This window comes from Cydia pomonella, chromosome 3, assembly GCF_033807575.1.
Source record: "Cydia pomonella isolate Wapato2018A chromosome 3, ilCydPomo1, whole genome shotgun sequence".
NCBI lineage: Eukaryota > Metazoa > Arthropoda > Insecta > Lepidoptera > Tortricidae > Cydia > Cydia pomonella.
This window is the reverse complement of record NC_084705.1, coordinates 23104616-23131130: the sequence shown is the minus strand read 5'-3', so window position 1 is coordinate 23131130 and position 26515 is coordinate 23104616. Positions and strand designations below refer to the sequence as shown.

The window sequence follows — 26515 nt, the reverse complement described above, 5'->3', positions numbered from 1 at the left end:
GTGATAAAAATGATTGGTTATAAGAATACATTGTGGCCTTAAAAAAACAAGGTGATTAACACACTGAAAGTATTTATTACTTATTCTCTAAAATTAATCATATCAGATATCACTTTTGCCTTATAAAATATCAAGGACATATTTACAATTAACTGTGTACACAGTCTTATAAGAACCTTTGTAAATACTTAACTAATTTAATTATAGATCATTGTGACGACTTGTTTAATTTAAGTACTTAATTGTTAAAATAAATGCAATTATAATTACCGACCTAAATTATATGAATTACATATTGTAACTTAGGATTTTAGCTAAAAAAAATTGTAAAAAAGGAATAATAAAAATGTTCCTATAACTATTATTTATATTGATTAAAATATACTAATAGCTACTAAATAAAACTAGGTAAGTATTATCTCATTTTAGCACATTCTACCGCAAGAATGTAGATTAATACTAATCTTTGGCATATGTAACATTTTAAAACCTAATTATACGAAACGAAATAATTATATATTGAGGAATTCAGTATTACAATACCGCCTATCATACAGAGCCGGTAGTTCGCCTAGCTCAATTCTCCTAAACACATTTTCTATCTCCTACCAGTGCGACGTAATAAGTACAATAAAAGAAAGTCTAGGTTATAATTACCTAATGACAGTAATGACGACCATCAACTTTTCATAAGTAGTTCCTTGGTTGGTATTGGTAGTTATGATGTGTAAAGTTTATGATAAATTCGTGCTTAGAATTTGACAACTGGTAGATAACGCTGTACGTACATTATGATATGTTATCACAACCAACCCACCAACCAACCCCAACGCCAAGTTATCACTTAGGTTGTCAAAAGTTGGCGTTTGACAATCAAGTGACCACTATACATATGGCGCTGTACTGCACCATCTATTTTAGATGTCAAACTAGGGGACACGATGTTTCTTAGACATCTCTTCCACTACTAACGAAAAATTGCAAATTTTGTGATCTCGTCATTTGGAGTTGCATCTTCACCGCTACGTGAAGCAGGCCAGCCCCAGTTCGACGCGGAAAGCCTGCTGCCCGCGGCCCAGGTCGCGCACCGCCACGTCCAGCAGCGGCAGCCGCCCGGACTTGTCTGTTGAGAACTCCACGATGGTCTTCGCCCATTCTTGCGACTTGTACTGTAAATAGACGTTAAGTTAGAATAATACACTAAGTTGGGCTATATTACTCCAAATTTCCATTTGGCCTAAAGTTTTTTTAATACGTTTGAACGAACATTTTTAGAAGAGTTACAAACCTAACCTTACCTTTAATCCTAATGGCTTGTTACATCTACATCTACAAGATGGCTTTTTCAAGTTGAGAAAAAATTCTTCTTGAAATAAACATGAAAATTTGGCGAATGAAACATCAGACAAGAAAAAACTGAAGTACAGTACCAGGTTCGAGATAGACTAATCTGGCAGTTATCCAGCATAGACGACTGGGTCCTGGATCTCGGCGTCGTTGTAGGCGAGTAACTTGAGGACACGGCGGTAAAGGCGCGCCTCGGGGTCGTAGTAGTTGACAGTTGCAACGTTAACAAGGCCGTAACTAGGCTAACCTGGCAGTCATCCAGCACAGGCGTGTACCGCAGGCGGTTGTTTGCACGGGGCAGAATCTCGGCGTCGTTGTAGGCGAGTAACTTGAGGCCGCGGCGGTGATGGCGCGCCTCGGGGTCGTAGTAGCCCACGGTATTGCGGCAGTGCAGAGTCACATTCTGCGCGGCGCGGCGCGACAGCAGCTGCAGGTACATCAGCTGGCTGTGGTCCGCCTTGTAAGTGATCTGAAAAGTATTTCAGATAAAGAGGTATTTATTGATGAAAACATGTAAGAGGTTTTCTAGATTTGAATACGTATTCGAGTCAGGATCATTTTATAGAGTCAATGACAAGCTGAGAGAGACTAACTTAAACCCATTTTATAATATTTACCATATTACTTAACACGTTAAAGCTACAGGACATAACATATTAAATAAATATTATAAGACATTATTAAATAGCTAAACACCTACATGCCTAATATGGGTAAAACGGATGTGCAGCCCCATGTGCAGAGAGTGCATGGAAGAAGAGGAAACAACGAAACATATTCTCCTAAATTGTACAGGTAGAATTATACAGGAACAAATACCGAGGGACTCCGTGCATTCTAAAGGAGGCAGTTAGGAACCTGAAGACACTGCTAGGTTTCGTGGAGGATCTGGGGTGGCTAGAGTATTGCTACCTTGTTCTCACGCAAAATAGGCACAATGGTTGTCAATTTGCAGAAAATGCCCAACATAATTAACTAGCACGTTAAAGCTACCTCCGCAAAGACATTACAGCGCAATTTGTGGAAGTGTAATATAAATAGGAAATTGAAGTTTTTGATAGTATTGGCACCCCCCTAATCTGTTACTGGCCAAGTTGGTGAAGAATTAGCTTAGACCGACTCGAATTTAGTAACTAATACTTTGAGTTAATACTTAGTAAAAACTACACAACTTTCGAACACTCACAGTGAAACCGTCTTCCAGCTCGCTGAGCCAGACCTCCTTCTCCTTGCCTTTGTAAGAGATGTTCTTGGACTCCATTGGCTTGGGGTAGATGCAGCTGCTGCCCGTGTCCATGTCGCAGTGCACCAGGATCGCGTCGTTGATGTCGCCGCCGTTCGGGTCGATCCAGTACTGACCTGGAATGTAAACATTTTCGTAACATCCGATGCTTAGGTACTCCTTATAATATGGCTATATCTGCCATCTAAAATCATTTTCCTTAAACGAAGTTTGCCCGACGAAACTTAGCCTTTAGTCATATCCAAAATTTCCTTACCAAGTTTAGTGCATATTGCGTATTATTAATGGGATCTAGATATTAATCACTTGAGACTCCTCTTGTTTATAAAGCAACTCCTTAATTAGTTTTAACGCACCACTCACAAATCCAGGGTGATGATATTTGATGTCCCCACAGGTCTTGCCGGGCGCGTCTTGCGAGCCGTCTGGCCTTAGGAATTTATCCAAGGACACCTTTAGACGTTCGTATGCTTTAGTCACTATTTCTTTGCGCTCTGCAGCCGTCATGTCGTCCTTGAAGAAACGCGATGGCAGCAAGTTGGGATCGTCGTTAAGTGGGTCGGGGCCTTTAATTGAACCTGGAAATTTGGAATTATTTATTATTAAGGCTATTAATCATACTTACTTTAATTGGTTGAAATGCAATTCTACGCATAATTATTCATTATTTATTTCAAGAATCTCTTTTGCCTTACCATAAGAGGATTAAAGTAAAATTTATCCACACATATGTCTCGTACCTTGTTGCATCATTGCAGCAAGAGCAGCAGCGTCGTAAGCCAGGCCTTCACCGGCAGGTCCGGGAGGACCCGGCGGCCCGGCCGGTCCGGGAGGCCCGTGTCGTCCAGGCTCGCCTGCGGGTCCTCGGCCTCCGGGCGGGCCCGCCGGGCCTTGAGGGCCAGGAGCACCGTCGCGCCCGGGAGTGCCTATATTTAAATATTAGTTAAATACTTCCAAATAAGTAACCAAACTGAACTTTAGTGCAAACGAAAAGAGTTTCCTTTCAATTCGACCCAACTAACTGGGCCATAATAAAGATGAGCAAAAGATCTGAATTTTTAAGAAGCGTTTAACCGTTAGATACCTCTAGGGCCAGAATCGCCGTCTTTTCCTGGCGGCCCCGTCGGTCCTGGCAGGCCTCGTTCTCCCACACGTCCCGGCGCACCAACCGTTCCCGGCAGGCCTGGGAGGCCGGCGTGCCCCTTGGCTCCATCTAGCCCAGCTTCACCCCTCTCTCCTTTAGCGCCGTCGAAGCCAGGAGCTCCCTGCTTGCCGGCAGGCCCTCGAGGCCCGTCCACGCCAGCAGGACCAGGTTCGCCGCGTTGTCCGCGTTCACCCACCGGACCGGGAGGTCCAGCTTGCCCCGGAGGACCCTAAAATTAAAGGTAGGCTGAAGACCCTGTGCATGTAGCATTCGACTCGTCGGTACTTAAATAAGAATGTATGTAAAGTTTATGGCAACCAATATAAAAAGAAGATTTACTTATTTACCTGTAATCCAGGTGTACCGGGTGGTCCAGAAATTCCCGGCTGTCCGGCCGGCCCCTTGTCTCCCGGCCTGCCAGGGATGCCCGGTTGCCCCAGTTTCCCGGGGCGGCCCTCCGGCCCTTGCTCTCCCATGGGACCGGGCGGGCCTTGCAGTCCAGGAGACCCTATGGGTCCTGGAGCACCGTCAGCACCTGGTTTGCCGGGGGTTCCACTTTCACCCTATTTAAATACATTTTATTAATTTATTTAACAAATACATATAAACTAAACAAATCATTATGAATTAAAAGACATAAAGTAAAGAAGAACAATGGATATCAATTGATACCTGAGCTCCACGTAATCCTTGAGGTCCGGGCTGTCCTGCCATCCCCGGCAAGCCACTTGGTCCCCTCTCTCCAGGCGGTCCCGCAGGTCCCGCAGGACCCTGGGGTCCGGTCTCGCCCTCGCTGCCTCTTTCGCCTTTGACGCCTTCTGGACCCTGAGGACCTGTGAGCCCTTGGGGCCCCGGGGCGCCTGGTCTGCCAGCATCACCGGTTGCTCCCTTTGGTCCGGCAAGACCAGGTGTTCCCGCCGGTCCAGGGCTTCCTTGAGGACCCTATGAATATACAACGATTTAAGTTATTTTTTTAGGCACGTACTTATTTAACCGGTCAACTAATTAATCGGATTTCTGTAGCTTAAAAAAATAGAAATAGGCACTAAAAGTAATAGTTTGGCGACTAAATGCGGAGCCTTAAAATATTTAAAAACGAGAAATACTTTAAGGCAAGTACCAATTATTTATTTGGCAACTGAATTATTTATTATATTGGAGACTACTTATATTATAACTCCCGAGGGAGTTATAGCTTTTTTCTTTAATTAAATGTCACTTATTCATACAAACCAAGTAGCATAAGTGAGTTTTGCTTTTAAAATACTGACGTTTATAATTTAATATTTTTGTTTATGTTTATAATAATTTAATTTGATTAATTTAACAGCCGTTTAAAATATTTTTTACATAATATTCAATCGTGGCTGAATGCCGAATAGGTCTGTGCCTTCGATGCCTCACCTGCCAAGAAATTACAAAATGGCGGACGTATGTTTGATATGTCACCGTATTTAAGAATTATTTTGCTTAAAATTTAGTTTTTTCTTCGCAAGCGTGATGAAAAACATTGTGTGTGACTCCGGTGGTAAGAATATTGCAAACCACCCTGTATCCAAAATTTCACTTACCCTCCTCGTTGCACAATGTACTATTGTATATCGACCATCATTACCTGAGCTGTCATTTTAATATCAATAAACCGGCCAAGAGCATGTCGGGCCATGCTCAGCTCAGAGTAGGGTTCCGTAGTTACTCTTCCGTCACAATAAGCTAAACTGGAGCTTAAAGTATGGTAGATGTAGATTGTTAACCAAAGGATGAACTGTGGGTGCACGTGTTTTTACTATGAAGGGGAAACTTTTTGCGATAACTCAAAAACAGCTAAACTGATCATATCCGCTATAGTTTTCATTTAATGTCTTTCTTAAGCTCTACTTCCAAGATTTTTTTCATATTTTTTGGACCTATGGTTCAAAAGTTAGAGAGGGGGGACACATTTTTTTTTCTTTCGAAGCAATTATCTCCGAAGATATTAACTTTATCAAGAAATGTTTGTTGAAGATCCCTATTAGTTTTGAAAGACCTTTCTAACGATATCCCACACTGTAGGGTTGAAGCAAAAAAAAAAAATTTTAGATTTTATTGTACGACTTTGTCGGCATTATTGATTTATATATCCATGCCAAATTTCAGCTTTCTAGCACTAACGACCACGGAGCAAATCCTCGGACAGACTGACAGACAGACTACGGAACCCTAAAAATGATCCTTAAAAAGTGATTGTAGTCGTATAAACATCGGATCTATGGGTAGAAAACTTATGGTTTCTGATTATGTCGTGGTTAAGATAATGTTTATGGAATAATAACGGAATGTTAAAGTGTGTACCAACATCACTTTTACATTTTATCACTTATAATTTTGACATTTTGTTAGGCTACTAGTGTGCCGCGATAATTTCAAGCGTGTGAAATATACTAGGTACAGTCGAGTTCATAAATTATATACCTACACTTATTTTACAAAAATGTATGCAATGTATGTATAGGGAATTATTTGTCTAATAATTTCTTTTAGTATTATATTTATACTTATTCACTATTAAATGATTTAAATACGCCGTGAAAACATTCACAACAAACGCGGTGGTCGACTTGACTAGAAACGACTATTAGCCGATGCTCGTCCCTTGGTAAAACAAAGCCACATCTACGAAATCTCTACTTTTCAATGGAGACGTTTAAAGATTGCGCGAGTGAATTTTGAGGATAACTTTTTGGTATTTAAACGAAATTCCTTAGAAATGTGTGTTTGTGTTTTTGTAAATGCAACTAATTAAATGCGTTATATTCCTTTTTATTTAATGCATTTTTTTTAAACGTTTGGTGGATATGCACTTATGGCATTGTTTTACAAAGCATCAGCTAAAGCATGTGCTGATCTGTCATTATTTGACGAAAGACTACGAATCGTATGTGCATATGTCTTTGTTTTATGGAGCACCCTATGATGCATGTAACGTTGTTTTTCCGCTAAAAATTATCAAACGTTAGATAGGACATATACTGAACGTGGTCTCAGATAAGTCTGATTAGTAACTACAGGGCGAAAAAAAATCTCAAGGAGTTTATTAGCTCGTTAACTACATATTATCGTCTATTTCTATTCACACCTGCGGTCCAAGGTCACCGGGTCTTCCCGGAAGACCAGGATGTCCTGATTCTCCTTTAAGGCCATGCTCGCCTCGTGCTCCCTTAGCGCCCGCTAAGCCTGGAAGGCCTCGCAGGCCAGGTTCTCCAGCAACGCCTGGGCTGCCAGGAGCGCCTTGTTGGCCCTTGAGTCCGCTGTAGCCCCTGTCGCCCTTGATGCCGGGCATGCCCGTGAGGCCAGGAGAGCCGGGCAAGCCTTGCGCGCCCTGCAGGCCGGGCTGCCCGCGCTCGCCGGGCGAGCCGTTGGCGCCGGCTTCACCTGGAGTGCCGGGCGCTCCAGGCTCGCCTCTCTCGGCCGGCTCACCAGGGGGCCCGGCCGGGCCCACAGGTCCTTGTGGACCTTGTTCTCCTTGACGTCCTAAAATAAAAGTAAAGGAGTGTAACGTAACTAGCGTTCCGGTTTCATACGTTCTTTAGAACTAAGACTATGTGCTTTGTGGACCTAAGCGGGTTAGAATGATCTACAATATCTACACCGTACGAGAAAATGAGCCAAGCGGGCACGTACTCGGTGAATTTATTCCTATTTTGTTTTTTCAGAGCTCCATCTCTTATATTATGGATCTTAAGGACACAACGATTCATTTTGATCTTGCAAAAGCCCCGAAAATCCTGTTGCCAGAAAAATAAGCTAGGACAGAAGAAGAAGAAGGACTAAGACAATGCAGTAAAATCTTGTTGTGGGGATATGACGGAAATGACAGTTGTTTACTCACCAGTAGGTCCATCATTGCCCGCGGGGCCCGGTGAACCGCGTTCGCCTTTTTCGCCTGCTGCTCCAGTGGGTCCTCTTGGTCCCGGCAATCCTAGAGCTCCGGGGTGTCCTTGTTGACCTTTGCTCCCTCTCGGACCTTCCGGACCCTAGAATTAAATATTTATAAGGTTACATTTCGTCATGAGTAGGTTGAAATTATTAGGTACTTAGCTGATAATAATAAATAATACAATAAATACATATTTGAGGACAATCCTGCACGGATCGACCTAACCCCAAACTAAGCAAAGCCTGAGTACTAGGCGACGATGTACATACATGAATAGAGAAACATATACTTAAATACATAGGAAAACATCCATAACTTAGGAACAAATATTCGTGATACTGATAACTACACAAATAAATGCCCTTACTGGGATTATCTAGTATGTTTACCGCGGGTCCATCAGGTCCTTGCGCTCCCACGTCGCCTTTCTCGCCGGACGCGCCCGCCGGCCCCGGGAGGCCACGGTCGCCGTTGAAGCCCCGCTCGCCCCGCGGCCCGGCCGGCCCCGGCGTGCCCGCCGGCCCCGCCACGCCGGGCTCGCCGTCTTTGCCCGAAGATCCGGGTAAGCCGGCAGCTCCCGGCATACCCTAAAATGATAGAGGTAACATATCATTTATTTCATGATGAATAGGGCATTTCACTGACTAATCGAATCAGTTTCTTTTTTCGAATTGTCAAAACGATCAGCCACTATGGTATCACTAAAACAGAACAAGTGACATTACGGTCAAGTTCTTTCGGATTTCTTAAATAGAAATTGTGTCAAAACATAACTGCGGTCTAAGTTTTTCTAATAATTTTCTTATGCTTTATTTAGTCCATAGTGCCTATATACAGTCGGGGACGATTTTGTGAGCTTTATTACGTTTTGTGTGTTTGTTATGTATTGTGTTTGCATACCTACTTCGCTTTCAATAGAGCATTCTAGGCGCAAAAAATAAAGAACCGCGCTTCGTGTTGCTGATAACTGTGATATACTCATAGCTGAGGTATCGTAAAGTACAGTAACTAAAACGTACAGGGAAACCTGTCGGCCCCGCTGGCCCGGCCGGTCCCCTTTCACCAGCGGGCCCCGGGAGACCCTGTGCGCCCTGGATGCCAGGGCTACCATCCCGTCCTGCATCACCCTTCCGGCCTTCAGGACCAGGTTGGCCCATCTCTCCATCTTTTCCGGGCTCGCCCTAAAAAAAAAGTTATACTGTCAGTATGTTTAATCCTTCGAGCAACACCGGCTTCCAGCTGCTTCCGGCTGACATGTCGGAAGGAAGGAGGCTATGCGATATCTTACGGAACAAATCATTCTGCCATTTTTTGCGAGGGGAAATGTGCACACAGTCGCACTGCTCACTCACTACATACTAAAACCAATCTGTAATGACGACACAAATACATAGAAAATGACACACGTCAAAGACAAATCTTGCACACTTCGATCTCTTTTTGTGTACGGACAAGTCACAACATGCATCGCCATAGGTACAGTTGTACCTATGCTTCGGCAGAGGGGAAATAGTATGAATGCCGCCTCCCTTCCTAGTGTTGCTCGAAGGTTTAATCCGTCTGATTTTCACATTAGAACACAGTATTTATTACTAACTTGCATTCCTCGTTCGCCAGGGCTCCCCATGGGTCCAGGGGTTCCTTGTAAACCTTGAGGTCCCATTTCTCCGGGCCTGCCGTCTGCTCCGGGTATACCACGATCTCCAGGCGGCCCTTGTTTGCCGGATATTCCTGGTCGCCCTACTACACCTCTAGGACCTTGCAATCCTTGAGGGCCAGGTCTTCCAGCGTCACCAGTAATACCCTTTTCACCAGGTAAGCCAACATTTCCTCTTTCACCTGGTTGGCCCCTAGCTCCAATCGGGCCGTCAGGACCTGGCAAACCTCTCAAACCTGGTTGACCTCTTTCTCCTTGAGGTCCAATGTTACCAGCAGGTCCCCGAAGTCCTCGCTTGCCACGTTTGCCCTCAGGCCCTACACTTCCTGGAAGACCACGTGGTCCCGGAGCACCTTGTTCTCCTCTAATGCCCGATTCACCTCTAATACCTCTTTCTCCAATTTGACCCTGAAAGAATTAAAAAAAAAAGTCACCAAGTATTATTCACCACGTGAAAAGATAAAGTATAGCATTTTTAAAATACACAAACCGGTTCTCCTTTGGCGCCATGAATTCCTGGGTCGCCAGCTACACCGGGTAAGCCTCTGGGGCCAGGGAAGCCTTGAGGCCCCGCATTTCCTGGTTGCCCGGCCACGCCTTTCTCCCCAGGGACACCGTCGCGACCAGCGAGGCCCTGCGGACCGGCTTCTCCCGGTTGCCCTGGCCGACCTGATTCTCCCCTAGGACCTTGCATGCCTTGGCTGCCCTGGGGGCCAACTGCGCCTTGCTCGCCTTTTAGCCCTGGTGCGCCTGGAAATCCTGGAGCACCGGGTTTTCCAACGTTGCCCTTAAACACGATCAAATTTGATTAAATTTACAATTTAATTCCAAAAAAAAGCAAGAAAATATTTCCATAAACACCGACAACCATACAACAAAGTAGTTTATATAGCAATGGAATATCAAAAAGACCTAAAAATCAGGTACGAGTGTAATTATACTGTTAAGTTCATTAAAAGTAATGTACCACAGGTCCTGGCGGTCCTGCCACACCGTCGACGCCGCGCATGCCGGGCGCTCCCGGAGAGCCTTCCCGACCTCTCTCTCCACGGGGTCCCATCGGGCCCTGGATAGTCACAACAGAGAAAGTAAAAAGATTAATCGTAGAAACAAATATTACTAATAGACCCTTTATGAACTTCAGCAACATTTTGCCGACAAATCTTTTAGTGGAATAAAAGTTTAATATACAATTAAGACGTTTCACAGGAATAATCACTTACCACAGGTCCAGGTGGTCCCATCACTCCAGGCTGGCCGGTTGGTCCCTTTTCTCCAGTTGGACCCTGGTCACCCTTGGCACCGTCCTTGCCGTCGTAGCCACGGTGGCCCTTCAGGCCCTGGATGCCGGGCAGGCCCGGGGCGCCACGCGGGCCGGGCTGCCCTGCCGCTCCCGCCGGTCCGGGCTCGCCGTCGTCGCCCGGAGCTCCCTACAACATTACTGTGCTTACCGGTATTGTATAACTATAACATGTCCGGCTATCAACTTCTAACTTCTACTAGCTATGTATTATGATCGTACCCAAATAATTATGATGCTTGGAATGAGATTAGATTATTATGAATTACTTTAACTGACTAAAATGGTAAAGTTGTGATTTAAGACCATTTAATGTGGTTATTAAAACGCCCTGCCGCTCATCTTGTCAAAGTTGGCTGAAGATATCAATTATACATACCTAATTTTCTTAAGCTAGCAATTCAAACATAGCGGTGTTTTAAATTCTCACATCTTTTCCAGCTGACCCTTGGGGTCCTCTTTCACCCGGGGGTCCTTGCTGCCCCGGCAAACCCGGCTCCCCAGGCTCGCCTCGCGGTCCCTGAAATCCTTGCGGTCCCGGTGGTCCTGGTGGTCCTGAAATGGCATTTAATAGTGACATAAGTGATTATGGTGACTGCTGGTGCATATATATTTTGCGTTTTAAGGGTAAAAATTGTATGTAGATGACAGCTGTCACCATACCCAAGCTATGTGAAAAAAAACTATATCGTCTGAAAATTGCACGATAAATTGCGGGATGCGGGTGTGAGAAAAAACCTGACGTCGGGATAACTCGATCGGATTTGACTGCACAGTTCTCAAAAGAATACCTACGATGTTTCTTCTTACCCTGTATGCCTCTGATGCCTGGAGCGCCTACAGAAGCTTGCATGTAGTTATATGGATCGAATGGTGGTCCTTTATCTCCGTTACTTGCAACTTGTCTTCTCAGATGATCATTCACCTGTAAATATCCAATTAAAATGATGGTTTACACTACATCCAACTCGAAAGGTTTCTAGAAAGAAAGAATGCTAGAAATTAGTTTTTTTTTATACTATGTCGGTGGCAAACAAGCACACGGCCCGCCTGATGGTAAGCAGTCTCCGTAGCCTATGTACGCCTGCAACTCCAGAGGAGTTACATGCGCGTTGCCGACCCCCCCCCCCCCCCCCCCCTCGTTGAATTCTGGCAACCTTACTCACCGGCAGGAACACAACACTATGAGTAGGGTCTATATAGTGTTATTTGGCTGTGGTTTTCTGCAAGGTGGAGGTACTTCCCCAGTTGGGCTCTGCTCTAGATCTGGAATGACATCCACTGGCTGTGCCCTACCACACAAAGCGAGATGACATTCAAACCTCTCTTTAAAGTCAATTTAGTATTTTAGTTTTATAGTCAATTTGACATTCTTTATAATTAAATACTTAATTATATACTAACATTAGCTTTGAGATAAAAATTTTCACTAACACCAAAAATGATCTAAGTTTCAGTCGTGAATAAATAATTTATTATTATATTATTATGTCTTAACTTAACCCTTAAACCGTTTGACATTCCTATCTAAGACTCCACTGTCCGTCTATCACGTGTCTGTATCTCATGAACCGTGATAGCTAGACAGTTGAATTTTTCACAGATGATGTATTTCTGTTGCCGCTATAACAACAAATACCAAAAAGTGCGGAACCCTCGGTGGGCGAGTCTGACTCGCTCTTAACAAGTTTTTTTCTTTTTCAATTTCGAACCGTTTTTCTTTTTAGGGTTCCGTAGCCAAATGGCAAAAAACGGAACCCTTATAGATTCGTCATGTCGGTCCGTCTGTCCGATTATGTCACAACCACTTTTTTCCGAAACTATATGTGCTATACTGTTCAAACTTGGTAAGTAGATGTATTCTATGAACCGCATTAAGATTTTTACACAAAAATAGAAAAAAAACAATAAATTTTGGGGGTTCCCCATACTTAGAACTGATACTCAAAAAATCTTTTTTCATCAAACCCATACGTGTGGGGTATAGATACTACGGATAGGTCTTTAAAAATGATATTGAGGTTTCTAATATCATTTTTTTCTAAACTGAATAGTTTGCGCGAGAGACACTTCCAAAGTTAAAAAATGTGTCCCCCCCCCTGTAACTTCTAAAATAACAGAATGAAAAATCTAAAAAAAATATATCATATACATTACCATGCAAACTTCCACCGAAAATTGGTTTGAACGAGATCTAGTAAGTAGTTTTTTTTAATACGTCATAAATGGTACGGAACCCTTCATGGGCGAGTCGGACTCGCACTTGGCCGCTTTTTTACTTGGTTGCTTGCTTGTCACCGAACCGTAATTATGATTGTAGAGATGCGTTTTTGTTTTAAGTATGATGGCATACATGCTATGGTCTTGAAGGTTAAGGAGACCCTTGGGCCGTGAAGGCCTTGTCCCCCGCCTGCAGGGCAACGTCGAAAGATGACTACTCACATCTGGCAGGGGGCCCGTAGGGCCGGGCAAGCCGGGCGCGCCGGGGACGCCGTTGGCACCGGGAGTGCCTGGCGGCCCCGGGGGGCCCTCCTCGCCGACTGCTCCAGGCACGCCGCGGACGGATGTACCCGCTGCAGCTGCGTGACCATGACCTGAGGAACACGGGAAAGCCCATTAGTGTTCTGTGAGACATCTGACTCCTATACAAAGCCGAATGGAAAGCAGGAGATACCGCGACAGCCTTTCGACGTAATGGACAAAACAATACCTCATCAAATCGAAGATGCAACTGTTCACTCACGTTGCAGAGTGTGTGGAGTAACACGGTAGAGCAGCGGTTACAGCAAAGAGTTAAGTAAGAATGGTTACAGCTTATGAATGGCTCAATTGATATGTCATTGGTCACAAACACGACCGCTCCGTTAAGAGCGAGAAGCTAAGCAGAAGAACTTATTATCTAAATTCATATTGATCCTCTTCTTGAATCTTGAGGATTCTTTATGCCAAGTGCTGTGGTTAGATGAAGTAAGGTTACTAAGTGAGATAACGCTCAGGTAATGTATGTAACAAAAACAAGGATGATGTTATGAAGCAAAAAGAAGGATGGATGTATAACCACAAGATTGTACCTGCTACTATTTCAAGAGTGAGGTACTCGCTGACGACAGGTCTTCCCGCCACGACCCCGGAGCACACGTAAGTTCCGCGGTCATCATCATGGGCGTCAGTTATTACCAGCGCATTTCCACTTTGTCTGGTTCCTTTTCCGAACACGCCCCCTTCCTATGGGAATTCATAGCGAATTTTTATAATTAAATATAGTTCGGTACCTACATCACTTAATATAAGCAGGTATATTTAAAGATTATCCATCTACATAAAATAATGCGTTGTCGTAATTAGGTATGGCAAAGATTACCTTGCTCCATTGGATGATCGGCATAGGGAATCCTTCAGGAGAGCACTCAACAGCCCGGCTTTGTCCTCTTACTATCCTCAGCTGCCTCTCACTAATTCTAACTCTGGAGGGTCCCGCTTGTTCCCCTAAAATTAAATATATTTAAATGATATAGGTGGTCGCAGAGAGTTTCCACCAAAGATAAGCTTGGCAGGACAGTGGTTTGCGAGAAAAAAAAAACACCAATAGTTGCGCACTAATCGGGACAAAACTTTGCACCGCTCCGCTAATAACTTATGTAGTTACCTGTAAAACAGGCGGGCAGCACGGAGCAGTTGGTGCGGCCGCCGAAGCACTGGCAGAGCGTGCAGTTGTTGGGGCTCCAGGTCTCGCCCTCCCCCCACGAGCGGCCTTGGTCGATACAGCGCGGATTTGTATCGCCGCCTGTGCCAGATGAGCTAATTATCGCAGTGATCCTTGTTATTTATCGATTAGGAAAGGTTTGGATCTGTCATAGGATCATTTATAAAGTTATAATGAAAATTACATATGTTACATAATCGGTTATAATCGGTTACTGTTAATTTGGACAAAAAATTATAAATGGTAGAATTATTGTAATCATTAGAAGATCAATTTATAAAATTTAAGTCATAAATAAATAACCGAAAATATTGCCTATGCCGACTAGGTCATCATCATCTCCTAGCCGTTTTCGACCACAGCGACTGCGTTCTACCGCTGAGAGTGTCGCTGGTGCTCTCTCAGGTGACTGATATAGCCAATTTTTGCAGCAACTGTGCGACCAGACTCGCTGCAAGTCAGCACCCCTCCGACATAATTATAAAGTATGGCCACAGGTGGTCTGGCCTTCAGCTCGTCGCGCTTAGCGTCTAGTTCTGTGCGCCGCCTAGCTTCAAACTGACGCACGTGCGTTTGTACAATATGCTTCCAACGTGGACGGTCACTGGCTAGACTCTCCCATTTCGTTGGCTCTATATGAGCTATTTTCATATGCCGCTTCGACACATGTTTGAACCGCAAGAACTGGCCGCCTTGTTTGCGCTTTCCATCTTACAGTTCGCAGTAGAAGATGCGTTTCGCGACTCGATCTTGGGATTGAGTTTGTAGCTTGACAGTCTGCAAATTTGTGTTTTGGAGTACGTCCACACTTTCTGCAGCAATCTGAAGTTCCAGCTTGTTTTACAGGTTTCTTTGCACTCATTCTCTTGTTTATATAATGTACTTCGGGGGCTTGTACTTGCTTGGGATTGAGTGTAGGCATATTGGCCTCCGCGTGTCGAACCCTGTTGATCACCATTTCAAGTTTTGGTTCTTCGTCCAGATTTCGGAGGGCCTTCGAGAGCTCCATGTCCCTCATGCCGGCGACAATTTTGTCACGTATGAGTTCGTCCTCGAGAGAGCCGAACTCACATTTTTTTGCAATGTTGTACAAGTCTGTGATCAAATCGTCTATGGACTCGTTTTCCCTTTGCACGCGTTGATTAAACCTGGGTCTGCTATACATTTTGGTTTTGCGGGCTGTGTAATAAGATTCGAATTTAGCTTTGACGATGTCATAAGATTTCATGTCGCTTTCACTTAGTTTTATCGATACGATGACGTTATTGGCCTAGCCACCCATGATGTAAAGTAACGAATTTACTTGTGTTTCGCTCGGTAGCATCTTTAAGCGTGTGGTTTCTCGGTATTGTTCAAATCAAGTTATCCAGTTTTGCCAGTCGACCGCTTTAAAGCTGAAAGCAGAATTGTTGGGGCGGCGGCGTGGTCATGCCGGGCAGGAAGTTCATAGCTTGAGCACCTAATGATGTCGTTGTGGCAGGTTGAGACGCGAGTTGTGTCTGCAGCTGCTGTATTAGTAACATTTGGGCATCTATTTGCTTCTTTAACTCTTCCATTGTGGTTTTATGATATTTCACTTTGAAATAAAAATATCCACCGTGTCACCATGTGTGTTGATCATAGATAATATCTTTACCTAAAAGTTGTCTGGAAGAGATCGCTCTGTAGCGATAAGGCCGCCTGTTGTTTACCTCTATCTTCATGTATTATATGTGTTTCTATGTACATTTGTTCTGAGGTTGTGCAATAAAGAGGATTTGATTTGTATTTTCCATAAACCTGAGTGTTGCCACTCTTACAGGCTAAGTATGTAGTCACACAGAGTACAGCCTACAGTTGAATTTATTGCTCGTGTTATAGGCCAAACCCGGTATATTTCCAGGCTAATTGTATGTTAGATAAGGATAAAACTTTCCCACAATTTTACACTTTGAATTTGGCACCTTTTCTTCGAATATGAGGAAAAATATCTTCCGCACGACAATACAGGCAAGGTAATTAAACATTGGTTACTCAGCATGTTGTATTCGAAGCATTTTTCAATATTTTAGTGTATAATTTGATATTTTATCTATTACAGTTTCCTTCTACCTACTCCCAATATTATCCGCCCAGTAAACATAACATTTTCGGTATCGTGCCGGCACCCCCTAATTAAAAAAACACAGAAGGTCATTTTATATAAACTCAAATTAATACTTAATTACTTATAGTGTGGTTGTTAAATAAAAATATTGATCGTATAACATTTCAGTAATTGAACTATTTGAGATTACCTACCTTCGTCTCAAAACTTATTATCACACGAAGTATATGTAAAGTTAATATAAGTGTAGGTACTTATTAAAAAATAAAATAAACAGTATATACTCGCCTACAACATCGACGGTAAGATAATCGGTATAGACGGAAGTTCCGTCCACAAGTCCGGAGCACACGTAGTTTCCCCTGTCTTCGTCTTGGGCGTTAGATATTATCAGTAGATTCCCGCTTTGCCTGATTCGTTGACTGAGTCCGCCTTCTTCCTGTATATGTTATTATAAAAATCAGTTTTTACTACTTTTGATTCATAAAATGATGATTTAAACAAATCATGCAAGAAATACCGCACATATTATACAGTGATGTACTCAAATTTCAAAACCGATTTTTTGTATGAAGGTTACCGGTTCCGGCCCTTGATTTAAATAAAAACAATGAAGTTTAAGTCGTAGACAACGTGACACTAGATTGTATTAAGTTTGCATTTAACCTAACCTACATTTTGCCAACCTTACCTTAGTCCACTGGATAACCGGCAGAGGGTATCCCTCGGGAGTGCAGTCTACTGTCCTGCTTTGTCCCCTCGCCAGCCTGAGTTGGCGCACACTGACTTTAACTCTAGAGTATCCTGCCTGTTCACCTAAAATTCAAATTAGCCTATTATCAAAAAGCACCTATTAAAGTAGCAAAACGCGTACTTACAAAGTAAGCGAATTATTAAGTATTTTCTTACTTAACTTCATAGAACCATTTTTAGTGTTCCGTACAAAACTTTGTCCACGGAACACTTATGTAATTACTTTGGTTTTGCAAATCGGTTATATGCGATTTTTTATACGCCACATTTCCCAAGCATTACAGATTTGCTCCGTTAAGATAATAAAATAACCATGTGTACTTATTGTGTAGGTATAAGTATTATGTACTTATTGGATTTATCCAATCCAATAACGGCGAAAGCAATTTCCCTCTTGCTTAGTATTAACGTATTAGGCCTAAGCCTCGACTTACGAACTTTATCACGCAATTGCTGCCCTGTAAACTGGAAGGCTGACAGAGTATGCACAAGTAAACGTTACATATTTTGTTACAATCCAGATCTAAAAGAAATTGCAACTCTCGGCCCGATTCGAACTTTAAAATACGTCATCCATATCGAATCTAGACCTAATATTTGACGTATTTTAAAGTTCGAATCGGGCCAAGAGTTGCAATTTCTTTTAGATCTGGATTGTAACAAAATATGTAACATTGTGACTTATTTCCTAGCGCTACGCCGTAGCGCGTAGGACCGGTTGTAGGGACGATGCTTCGTAGCGGAATCGTTAATTCATTCACTGCTAAGCTACCTACGCTTGTACACAATACAATATTTTTCACGGTATATAGGAAAATGCTTTGCAGATTAGGGATTATAACTAAATTGATTACAGGACACATGAAGAAGCATTTCTAACTCTCACCTCTAACTCCAATAGACACAGGTCTGCGAGTAGGTCCTGGAAAGAAAGACATTTCATATAATTTGTACTTAATATAAATAAATGGAAGATGCAGGACAAATATGTCTAATAAAGCCTTTGGATAAACACCATAAATAGCGTACGGACATGTGATGGCAATATATCTGAACAGAGAAGAAAATGGAGTCGTTATCATCTACAAACTTTTTATGATTGAATGAATAAATTCAAATTTTATATAACAATACTTATAAAATTAAAAAGTTAACATTTCTGACATACCTAGTCGGAATGTCGGAAATGTTATATTTACATATGCTTTTCTATTTTTTCTACAATTCTCACACTTAATCGATATACTTCCTAAGCATACCTACCTACATTACTGGCCAAAAACTTCATAGGGTAACAATACGACAATATAACTAATAATGATGTTGTCAAGTTAGACAGCTGTTTATTAATTTTGTATTTCTATTGTCGTTTTGTTATACATTGGTGTAATTGAGAAATAATATGAAAAAATAACAATTTACATTCAAACAACTTTCGCACTAAGTAATTGAATAAGAAGAGAAGAAAAAAAACTAAAATAAATCATTATAGAAATCAATTACTTAATCGTTATTCATTCAATCGTAAAATATTCCTAGGCGACTCCATTAATGCTACAACGTTATTACATGTACAGGTCACTGCACTATATCTACGGATACTAGATATTACACAATATGTACTGGAAACGATATTAAATATAAAGCTTAGGCAAGTCTGAATTAATCACCTGTTCCTAATCCTCGAAAGTCTCCCAAATCCGCTTCAGTTTCTGAAAATATATTTTTTTAGAAAGGAAGGAAATTCTCTATTTACTTACAATTACACCAAAATAACTTTTGCTGTAGCTCTAAATCGTTTTGTAAAATATTAAGAAGTAATAAGGCGTAAGTTTTTTACAGTACAAACCACCAAAACGTATTGTTAATATTAAATTAACCCCCTCTAATAGAAAGCGTAATCTACGTAACTGGTTGATCACTTCGATGTCAAAAATCCAAAGTAGAATCCGAACTCCGAACCGACAAAAGAGTTACAGCTATACTTTGTTTACTATGTTGAAAAGGCTCAAAAACGTATTTTAGACGCTTTACACGGTGTATGCTTAATAATCAGAACCACTAAAAAATTCGAGCCCAAACTCGAGCTCTCTCTCATCTGTTGTCATCTAGATTACATAAAGTGTGTTAAAATATGGATACCTACCGTACTCGTCATACGTAGTGACATCTCCGTCGCTGAAGTTAGGGTCCTGAGCTTGCGGCAGGCCCTGGTCGTTCGCGGGCTCTGTCAGCTCCTTGCAGGAGACCTGTAGCAGTAGCAGTGCCAGCGCGGCTGCCTGCCACGACATGTTGCCTAAACAGGATCGTATCCCAGTTTAATAAAAAGTTACCCGCTTACTACAGTTAGGATCAGTAATCGCAGAACGTATCTTTTCGTAGCGATATCTAAGTAACCGTTTATTAGACTTTCAGAATTATTATGCAACCATTAAACTGAGGGGTGTTTCATGTTTCTAAATTACCCTACCCAATGTCGAGTGGTTTACGCAATTTACTGTAAGGAATGCATTTAAATAGGTATTGTATTTAATTATGCATGAGACGAAGAGAGCCGTTTGAGATTAATGTAAAGACAAGGAAAGGTGAGTTGGTCTCTTGTTGATCTATTTGGACGACCGCCCCCTATATTTTTTTTAAATACCTTTCGCTCTCAAACGGTTCATCAATATTTCTGTTATACTATGTATAATAAGATACAGGATGAACTAGTATTAAAGTTAATTTGCAACAAACAAATCCCTATAAACAAATTTTCTAAAATAAATGGTTTGCAAGATACCTGCCAAAATATTATTAAACCTTTCTTCTAAAATTAATATCGTCATAAGTCAATATTTTAAATCAACTTGTCATAAATTATCAGTTGCGCCCTATTTTTAATAGACTGGTACAATAAATATCAATGATTGGTCATCAACTGGTCCAAATAAATCTGTGCATAGACTTGGTCTGTTCCATAGCGACGAACCGGGGCGGCCCACTGACCCGCGCGCCACTCTACATCTGTTTGTGTAGAGATGACAGAATCAATTGGCGACTCATAATTAATTTTAGCAATGCAACCGTTGCGTGAATGAACCAATTTGTTTATTGGACAACTATGAGAGGCCGTTGTCCACTTTCGTAAAAGATTTCGGCAGCGCAATGAGAATTGACGAGATTGGTCCATTAGTGGCGATGACTCTAATGATGTTAACAAAGATTGTCGAGTGATTGTACTGTCCAGGTTTTTTTTGTATATGTTTCGCACTCTCTCTTTCAGGGCCCTTATGATAAATCCCATCCCAGAAAAATATATCACGAAAACATGTCTAATTTATCCTTGTAAGTTATGAATCTCTCTTGCACCAACATATACACCGTGCTTTTGTTATCACTGACCAAACTCCGAGGGGTGAATATGTAGGTCATACTGAACAACTTTTATTATAAGGCCAACCCCCTAACCGGGAAAAAAATCTGCCTTCTCATAATGTCGTTGAATCAGAGTCAATGTTTTTTATAGAGCAGCTGATTTTTTTGTAGTAAAAGTTGTTCAGTATGACCTACACATTCACCCCTTCATCCCGAGTTTAGTCAGTGATAACAAAAGCACCCTGTATGTCTCTGTTTGACTGGTAGCGAATGCTTTTGGCACTAAGTCCGCCATTTGTACATTTTTCTTTGTTTGAGCAATATACCTAGTTTAAATACATTTTACAAAACATTTAGGTAAACGTTACCTTACATTCCATAGCAGTAGGCATAATTTTAGAATGAAATAGCTGTGATATTGCCAACGGATTTGACTGGCAAAATCTTAAACAGAAGAACGTTCAGGGTTTTTGAGGTAAAACGTTAAAACCCGCGCGATCGCCACATCTTCCGTCGCAAGTTTCGCTTGAATTTCCAGGCTTTACGCCCCTTTCAACAAATCTCTAGTAAACATAACATGTATAAACAGAAATTGCATCTAAATGGCCTAACTAAAAATGTGGAAAATTTGCATAATGGTGCGAAAGTAGCTTTCACGGCAAATGTCTCTTGAAGAAGATTTTTTGCCTCGCATATAAGAGAACAAACGACACGTGTCGAAGACTAATGGTCCTAATGGACTCCTTACGTATGAATCCCGTGTGATGCTTAAATTACACATTGGTCGCAAAATTAACCAGTTCCATATGTAACGGGCCACAGGTAAAGTTATTTTTTTTTTATTATATTAGGTTTATTTTATCTTAAATGCTATACATTCTTTATTTAAGTATGTAGTTCCATTGTTAATAACCCCGATGGACTTACGTCTGAATAAAATATTTCTTTTTTATTTATTTAAATTATCACACTGCCGCGAGTATGTACTTTTATTAATAGAAACACTCGCCTGCGATAAAAACTAACAAATCGCCGGTCGGCAATGTATTAGCTATTTGTAATCCTATGGATGTAGAGTATGTAGACTCTACATTGTAGAGTAAGTAAACGATCGCACAGTGACAGGTGTCAGAAACTGCACAAACGTCTCTTTTTATAACGAATGTTTTTTGACGATGTGTACTACATACTGCGACTATCATGCACAAGCATCGAACAAAGTTTAATTTTAAATAAAGTAAATAGGTATGGAATTTAAAGTAGGTATGTTTTTAGGGTTCCGTACCAAAAAGGTACAAAAGGTATGGTCCGTCTGTCTGTCTGTCCATCACATCGCTAAATATTTCGAGAACGACTTAAGCTATCGATTTGTAATTTGGAATAGTTATGAACAACGCTAACCCAGAAACATTGAAAGTTTTTTTTTTTAATAACTATGGAAAATGCCCAATAGTCAAGTGGGATATCATTTGAAAGAGCTCAAATTGACCATTCCAAAACCATTTTTATTATTTTTTGTAGTGGAAATAAAATGATTTATGAAGAAAAATGTAAAAAAAAACCATTTCTCCCCGCTCTTATCTCCGAAGTTTAGCGAAGAAAAATTAGGTTTTTTTTTACATGTATAATATTAACATTACTATCAATTTTACAGGAAATATACAATCAGACCACTATCTTGATAACTTTTTTAATTAGCAAAAACATTTCCGAATTTAGTTTGCAATTTATATAACCAACTTTACATGTGTTTATTACATTTTCTATGATTTTACATTAAAAACACCTTATTTTAAATAAAAGAACAATGTTAAAATCGGTTGACACGAGAATTATCGTCGAAAAACCAACACACGTGCATTACATCGCACAAATTAGTTAGACAATTTGCAGATAGATGGCGCTGTATACAATTATCATTAGTATAGATAGATACTTCTGATTAGAAGTCTTTCGCCTTTATAGTTACACGAGATATTTCAAAGTTTGTACGGAACCCTCGGTGCGCGAGTAAAACGAACTCGCGCCTGACCGAATTTTTTTTCTGAAATAAAACAGGCAGTAGTAAATGGGATAGGATGGCCTGAATATGTTGCATGTATATTTTTACACAATTCCAATTTATTAAACTAATGATACTAAATGTTTTTCAATTTTTATCTAAAATTGTATAAATAAAATATCTCCTGCATCTAAATTTTTGGGGAGGAGCGCTGTTTACCCTAAAGTACAGGTTGTACCTATTTAGGAAGCAGAGTTTCTAATTTAATGAAATCTATGTAATTTGATGTTTATGAAATAAAATCATTCATTCATTTAAAAAAAATTGGATAGAAAAAAGTAGGTACTTTGACCGTGACGTTTACATATTTATAAATTATATAAATTCCGTATTGGCAAATCGTTTTGACAGTTCTAAAAAATAAACTGATCTGACTAGTCGGAGAATACCCTACAAAGAGTAAAGTAAGTATATACCCTATTCAGTAGGGTATTCTCATAGGCTCTATTATGAGCGTCTTATTCGTTCCAATCTGATTTCCCTCATATGCGTAAATCTAAATTTCACAAATAAAATATCCCATCAATCATAAGTCTTTCTTTGGGTTGATAACCAACATAAACCTTTCCTAATGGATGAGAAGATATTTTCGTCTGGCTGTCAAATAAAAGGATATTGCGGTAAAACGAAATGCTGCGATTTATTCGGCCAGCTCAGCCGTTAATCGCTAGCGTTTGCTTTTCAAGATATGAGGGTCGAACGAGGACTAGCGATTTCAGGCTTGGAGGCTTTGGCGCTGACATGTAGTGTTTCTTGACCGGGCGCCGGCGATAATTGATAGCATACCTACTTATATACGAATTTTTGATATTAGGTAGTGTGGTTTGTGTTTATCTTGTAGTATAGAGGGTGCTCCCGAGTCGATGAACAAACAACAATTTTCGCAAATAATTGGCGTAGGTATTTGCAAAACATTTAAGTACTATAGATCACTTTATCTCGCTTTTATTCTTTATCTCGTTAGCGATAAATTGCTAAAATTACCAGATACCAACCCTATAGCATATGCATTTGTTTGTTGAGATTAATTATGTTTATTTTTAATATTGAAAAAAAGCTAAATTTTATTTAAATAATAAATGCATTGAATTGTAACTAAAAACTTCCAGCTACTCCTCTCTGAAAATCCTATCCTAACAAACAGCTACATCAATAAAAAATATTTTCTCAAAGCTGCAGCTCCGTTGGTGAGTTAAGAAACGGTAGGCACCCAAAAAGAAATTAATGAACTGAAAAAACAATTTTCTTCTCATTTCCTCAAAATTTAAAATCTCAATATCAAAAAAAAATCAGCTTACTATAGCGTAGTAGTTTTTAAGTCAGCAGCCCGCTTAGCAAACACGCCAATCGTTAATGCTCTGTAGCGAACGAAACAAAAATTTCACTGTCGCACTAATATGGAAGAGTGATAGAGAGATGCCAACGCTACGCTACGGAGCGTTAACGATTGGCATGTTGGCTAATCGGGCTGGTGATTGTCGGTACGTTTAAGACCATCAATTATTAAACAGGTACTCTACATTTTTCGAGACTTTGTTTTAAGTGTTTGATGAGATACCCTTAAACTTAAAGTAAATGATCATTACTTATAGAAAGTGCACTCACCTATGGCGTGTGTGGGGGATGTGCGGGCGCCGGCCCGCGAGTACCGCGTCGCTTGCGCGTACGAGCATAAATACCACCGCACTGGCCGCGCAGGGGATCCCAACCCATCCTAGACAAGGGACCTTCCTTCCCGATTTAACAACTCTCATCGTGTCATCTTCATTTTTCAAGTTACTTGGAAAAATGTGGCCTACTTTTGTCTTCTGGAACAAAAAAGAGAACACCTCAATAATTAAGACAGTTATGTAACTTTCAATTACCTTTGAACCTACGGTGAACAAGATGATATCATAATACGAACCCACACGCAATTAACATACATACCATACATAAACAACTGAAATCAATTATTAACCTTTGTTTTTGATTTATAATCAGCTATGTCAGTGCAAAACCGAATACTAATCCAAAAATCAAATAAAATTAAAGACTTTTTAAGTCCAGGTATACGAGTATAAATGCAGAGCCAGTCTAAGCTAACTTTGCATAGATTAGTATAGAACAAAGTGAGGGAGTGACATTATAAAAGTCATATTTTCATCGGAATTTAACATTCCTCCACTTTGTCATTGTCAAATGTCATGCAAGTTAGCTTAGTTTACGTCTACTTACTCAAAATATTATTAGAGTTGCGTAAATTGCTATGGATCCAATCACTCAGTAAACATAAAAAAAGTATAGCAGGCCATTGCGTGTAATGTTGGTAGTCCCATTTTTCAGGCAATATTTAGGCCGCAGTTTGGCGATGGCGGCGCGCACCAATTCCTATCCTGTTGTTGAATCGCTTCTTGGGCATTCGTCATAGCTTTCCACCATAAGTGTGGCATCTGAATCCACAACAACAATGCTTTATCGGAGACCATGCGTGTGCTGGTCTGCTTGATTCATGTGCTCAATAAGAAAAGGAATATCAGTTCTGTGATATGGCGATGACCGCTTTTCAATTACGCGGGTCAAACGGCGATCTTTTTATTACTATTTGAATTCATAGCCAGTCCAGTGAAAGCATTTGTTGCAGTTTAGTCTAATTTCTTACAGTTCTATCAGATAACACTAGTTATATTTAGATCTGGTCCTCATATTTTGACTCATGTTTTCGTGATATTCGGTATACATATTCTGAATATTTCGTGTTAAAGGATTTTCTTTCTTAAACTTACATTTCAGTTGTATGACAAACATTTTCCTATACAATTTGATGAATACATTTTTACATATTTGCTCGCTGAGATTCAACTGAGATATTATGAAGATAATCAATTAAGTATTTAGTATCTTTACTTTTATTTTAATGAATTTTGATCTAATTAAAAATTAATGCATCGAACTAATAGCATAGCCTACCCATTAAAAAATTAACATGTACTTCAAAGTATTGAATCTAAATTAGACTAGTTAAATGTAAAACTAGTTGTGTAAAATATGTTTGTCAATGAAGCTCGCCAGCGAGGTAATAATAGTTATAATAGGTTTCTGTGGGTCCAATTATTCTTCCGCGTGACATCACAGGGGAAACAAGCTTTCCGCTTGAGGCCGCTATTTACTTCACCAATTGGTAAATCACATTTATACAATATTAAATTTCACTTCATTCCGTTTATACTTCAGATGTAAATAAAGAAGGTAGCCAGGTAATTTCTGTCCTTGTAGTTTGTATTTTAGATTTTTTGTTCGATATTTTATTAATTCATTCCAGTGGGTTATATCCTCTTTGGTGGTATACAAAGTTAAATTTCTTGAAAATATACATGAAAACGCTTCTCGTCGGAATCGTTATTTGTCGCAATTGTACAGAAGAATTGAGGTATTTTTATTTAAAATATGTTAACTTAACGAAACACGTGAAAAAAAGCAAAGAAAATCTGCAAACACACTAAAATCGGTACAAGTATCATATCATCATTCAAGACATACGTCGCTTTATGAGATAATTCGTCGGTATCTTGCCACCATCAATGTGGCCTGCTCTTCTTGAGCAACTGACATTATCAGGGATGATGGCAAGAGGCCTGATGGGGTGTCCTTGGTTCCTTGGAGCTTGGGACGGATGTTAAAGTGGGATGCTACCTACATAGATACGCTGGCAATACCTCTGTATATATATATATCTATTATGTATGATCATTAATTCATTATTTCAATTTATAAAATTTGATCATCATCATGACATTGACATTGACATTTTGTCTCTGATGACTGCCAGGCTGACGCAACTAGGAACAAAATAAGTTTTGTATGGAACTTGTTTCGCAAATCTTTGCCAACGAAGAAAAATAAAACGTCAGTGCTACTTATTCTGTCAAGTTTACATAAAGTCAACTGTCAGCCTAATTGTTTTGTTT

General features: G+C 40.6%; 1 protein-coding gene across 2 annotated transcripts; it reads right to left on the bottom strand.

Annotated features, from left to right (window-relative positions):
* Positions 1 to 55: 55 nt before the first annotated feature.
* Positions 56 to 26368, bottom strand: LOC133516348 (collagen alpha-1(I) chain-like). Of its 2 annotated transcripts, XM_061849252.1 has the most exons (29): positions 24786 to 26368; positions 24174 to 24376; positions 19296 to 19445; positions 18820 to 18861; positions 18036 to 18071; positions 17088 to 17212; positions 16685 to 16835; positions 14254 to 14391; positions 13969 to 14093; positions 13679 to 13832; positions 13050 to 13201; positions 11418 to 11532; positions 11038 to 11162; positions 10531 to 10737; positions 10275 to 10373; positions 9798 to 10094; positions 9248 to 9715; positions 8670 to 8831; positions 8040 to 8237; positions 7603 to 7747; positions 6850 to 7244; positions 4407 to 4676; positions 4082 to 4297; positions 3675 to 3963; positions 3331 to 3516; positions 2947 to 3168; positions 2534 to 2706; positions 1595 to 1816; positions 493 to 1169 (listed from the first exon to the last, which is right to left on the bottom strand). In XM_061849252.1, exons 3-29 carry the CDS (start codon positions 19438 to 19440, stop codon positions 1023 to 1025), a joined length of 5004 nt encoding a protein of 1667 aa, XP_061705236.1. In that variant the 5' UTR covers positions 19441 to 19445; positions 24174 to 24376; positions 24786 to 26368; the 3' UTR covers positions 493 to 1022. The 2 variants fall into 2 exon arrangements, with proteins under 2 accessions (XP_061705235.1, XP_061705236.1); XM_061849251.1 differs by lacking the exon at positions 24786 to 26368 and having other exon boundaries at positions 56 to 1169; positions 24174 to 24703.
* Positions 26369 to 26515: the final 147 nt, after the last annotated feature.

Coding starts and splice junctions, on each gene's coding strand:
- LOC133516348 (XM_061849252.1), bottom strand. CDS start 19,440: ATGTCGTGGCAGGCAGCCGCGCTGGCACTGCTACTGCTACAGGTCTCC. Junction 10,738..11,037: donor AAGGGTCAGCTGGAAAAGAT/GTGAGAATTTAA, acceptor GTAATGTTGTAG/GGAGCTCCGGGCGACGACGG. Junction 4,677..6,849: donor CCGGTGACCTTGGACCGCAG/GTGTGAATAGAA, acceptor GTATATTCATAG/GGTCCTCAAGGAAGCCCTGG.